This window comes from Zea mays, chromosome 3 (genome assembly GCF_902167145.1).
Source record: "Zea mays cultivar B73 chromosome 3, Zm-B73-REFERENCE-NAM-5.0, whole genome shotgun sequence".
Lineage (NCBI taxonomy): Eukaryota > Viridiplantae > Streptophyta > Magnoliopsida > Poales > Poaceae > Zea > Zea mays.
Window position 1 is genome coordinate 70,041,676 of NC_050098.1, and position 3,603 is coordinate 70,045,278.

The window sequence follows — 3,603 nt, forward strand, 5'->3', positions numbered from 1 at the left end:
TAGTTTTAGCGACCAACTATGTGTTGCTAAATTATACATTTAGCGATCAATTATGGGTTGTTATATTATACATTTAGCAACCAATAGAAAGTTGTCTATAGTTACCGTCGTTAATAATAATATATGATTAATTAACATTTACAATGACAGATCCACTAAACATATAAACAAAAAAGCACCGCAAATCACATAATTTCATATACATATCCTATAAATCACATAGACATAGAGTTCATTAGCATTCCATAGTGATAGATCCACATAAACACAGAAAGCAAAATAGCTAGATAACAATGTTTATCACACATCTCATTATGTTTTTCACATATTTGCAAACACTTCACAAAAGCATTCACAAATAAGCTAATGCTTCAAGTGATTTACAAATAGCTTTAGTAGACGTGCATGTTGATCCTCCCTTTTCTTCTTCTGCCAATACTTGGAAATGAAAAATACTACAGAACGACAACCCTGACTCGGCAAACAAAACTATTTTGCTGGTATGTGCCGACCTTGCGACGATCTTTAACTTTCTTATCATCGTTCGATGTTTGTGAATCACCGGCTAGCACTGCAAACATTGTATGAAGATAGTTATCTGAGACTGAAATTATGTTTATAGAAAAAAGACTTGTCAATATAGAGAAGATCACCTTGGAGCTTTAAGCATGTTTCTAATTGAAGGTTTTAGTACCAAATTCGTGTGGGAACACATGCCACTCCTAGATAGTTAGCAGAACTTTATGTTAAAACTCCACAAATATAATGTCAAGAATATCCACAATTCATGATATTTGTATGAATTGTGCACCACAATTCTTATGGTATTGCTACAACAAAATCATGTAGACTAATAGCATGCATATTTCCATGATAATATTTTCATTACTGAATATATATCACTGAACCATATTAGATGTTCATTATAACTTAGCTTTTTTCCTAGAAGATGTATAATTTGTAGCACCCTAAGAATGGTATAAAAATATTGCATACTACATAGGTGATGTTGCAGTAAACACAAAAAAGTAGACCATAAAGAGAAACTAGAATTACCTGGTGATCAGTAAATGCTCCACATGATGGGTTTCGAGAATCACCCCATATTCCATGGGGATACTTATGCCAACCTAATGTCCTTTTAAGATAGCTCTTTGATCTGTTGGCCCTGCACAATCATTAACACTCACTAGACTGTGTTAGCATGTCAGACCTCAAGCATCATAACATAAAAGAACTTCAATACAATACCAGAATAAAGGTCATATAACCGAGGATAAAATTTAAGTATTTAAGCAGTTAAACAACTAAAGTCAACTTGTCTTATCCTTCTCAACAGAACTGAGTTGATGTACTTTCCCTGATCTGTGATTCAGATCAGTCGCATGGGAATGGATGCCTAGACTCGTTAGTTCCACAGCTAGCGACACTATCCATGGGGTCCATGATTTGATCCAAAACTATCTAATCAGAAGTACATATACAAGTGGCATGAATATGTGAACAACTTCCCCTAAAAAAATAGGTTTCCATTACCTCAGTTAAAAAATAATTTGCAGTTAACAATAATGTACACTCTAGTTCATTCTATATGTGTAGTATCTATCATGTATTTCTAGCGTAGAGGCGTGTAAGACTACAAAGTGCCTAAACAAAAAGACTGAAGATGCTGATCCAATGGGAGGAAAAAATAGTAGCTGGTGTCATGTATTATATAGCAAGTGTCATGCAGCAGGTGCCTAAACAAAAAGACTAAAGATGCTGATCCAATGTTTCTCCAGTGATCACCACGACCAAAACATATATAATATAGCAAGTGTCATGTAGCAGGTATAAAAGAATCAAATTGAAGATGTAGCATCATAGTATAGTATATAACATCATTATGTGTCTGAGTTCACTACGGCTACAAGAACATGAGGTATTGTTCACGTTGAGTGTAACAAAGAAAACTTAAATGAACATATGTAGACATGGATAGCTGAGTCCTTATCGAACTTTTAAGAAATATTATCTATTTTTTGGGACAAACAAGGAACCCTTTTATGGAAGACAACGAACATCTGCAGAAATAGATCACCAAGTTCGTATCAATTTTTAAGGAATATTATCTATTTTTGGTACAAATAAGGAACCTTTTTCTGGAAGACATCAACTATGGTAATGAATCGAGGACGGATCATGTAAATTGGAAGGTCAAGCAATCACACCTAAACCTCGGGTGCATGATTTGAAATTTTCACGCCAATAGAAGACCAGAACTAAAAAGACAACCTAAACACACACATCTCGAACCCCCCTTCGTGTATCCTTGTACACAAAAAAAGATATGACAATGATGAATCCAGCTCGCATCTCACATTCCAATCCACGAAAATCAGTAGAAGCATCGAACGCGGGAGAGAACAAAAGTGAATGAATCAAGAACGTAAAGGTTTAGGGAGAACACAAAAATGAATGAATCAAGAACGCAGGAGAGCACAAAGCGAATGAAGTAACCTCAGGAATCCATATCCTGGATTGTCATTGGTGCCTCCACCCGCCGCCGACGGTACCACCGTCGTTCGATGTCGCGGCGGTGGCGGCCAACCGTGCCGACTGGGGCCACCCCCTTCCCTCCCCTCCTCCTCTACCTCCCTCCCCCTAGTTGGATCTAGCTTTGGGCTCCACCCACGAATCCAAACCCTAGCCCCACATGACCCCGAATCGCTGGCGTGGATGGAAGGAAGAGTAGAGGACTGGAGTGGGATGGGGGTCTTGGGTGTAGCCATCGGGGGGAAGAGAATTGTTCAGCGGAACCAAGCCATCGTAGGGGAGGGGCGGTGGATCCGGTGTGCGGGCATGTAAGGGAGAGGTGGGAAGGTAGCGAACGAACGTTCAAAGCCGCGGGGAGCCGTGAGCGAGGGAGAAGGAGGATGGAAGGTCGAAGACGATCCTGCAGGGAGTGGAGAGGAGAGAGGTAGGGGAGAAGGGGATCGCGGTTGGTGATGCCGAGGACGCAATCGCGGGCTGGACGAGGACGACGATCAAACGGAAGGGTGATGGACTGAGACATGGGGACCGACCTGTAATACGACCGGTGGTGGGTAGAACAGAGAGTGGCGGAACCACAGTACACGTATGGTCTACATTAGAGTCTAGAGATAAAATAATTGTACAATTATGTGAAAATAACTGCAAAGGGACAAATGAAGATCATGTGCGTGATAAAAAAACAATGCGAGAGCGAGACTATCATATGCATCAGTTGACATGAACAGGCAAAAACTAGCCTTTGAATAAGAGGAAGTAGAAGTCAGATATGGTGTGAGTTTGGTGGCACCGTGGTGCATGATGGCGATAGAAGCAGGATTTTGGCCGAAGGCGGAGGCCACCGAGGCGAGGTTGTCCTGCGGGGCATACTTGCAGACCGTGTCCCCAGTCCACATGCGGCGCAAGGGGTCAGGAGCTGCGCCAGAAGCCACCAGAGTTAAAGAGGGAGCCTCCATCGAGCACAGGGAAGCGTGCCCGTGTGAGGACCTGGCCATCGCCGGGTCGTAGGAGGCGGGGAGGGGCTTATCGAGGGAGGCTGGGTTGCTGGAGCCACCACCGATCGACGGGAGG

General features: G+C 41.9%; 1 protein-coding gene across 2 annotated transcripts; it reads right to left on the bottom strand.

The window, feature by feature from the left end:
• Positions 1-270: 270 nt before the first annotated feature.
• Positions 271-3,017, bottom strand: LOC103650189 (uncharacterized). Of its 2 annotated transcripts, XR_563977.3 has the most exons (4): positions 2,500-3,017; positions 1,057-1,168; positions 654-722; positions 271-571 (listed from the first exon to the last, which is right to left on the bottom strand). XR_563977.3 is itself a non-coding variant. In XM_023302118.1 (3 exons), exons 1-3 carry the CDS (start codon positions 2,769-2,771, stop codon positions 566-568), a joined length of 390 nt encoding a protein of 129 aa, XP_023157886.1. In that variant the 5' UTR covers positions 2,772-3,017; the 3' UTR covers positions 271-565. The 2 variants fall into 2 exon arrangements, 1 of the variants encoding a protein (XP_023157886.1); XM_023302118.1 differs by lacking the exon at positions 654-722.
• Between the last annotated feature and the right edge of the window lie 586 nt (positions 3,018-3,603).

What these genes read in the sequence shown, in the direction of transcription:
- LOC103650189 (XM_023302118.1), bottom strand. Translation starts at nt 2,771, where the DNA reads ATGGCTACACCCAAGACCCCCATCCCACTCCAGTCCTCTACTCTTCCT. An exon ending in CCAGGATATGGATTCCTGAG is followed by an intron (nt 1,169 to 2,499) that starts GTTACTTCATTC and finishes ATGATTGTGCAG; the next exon opens with GGCCAACAGATCAAAGAGCT.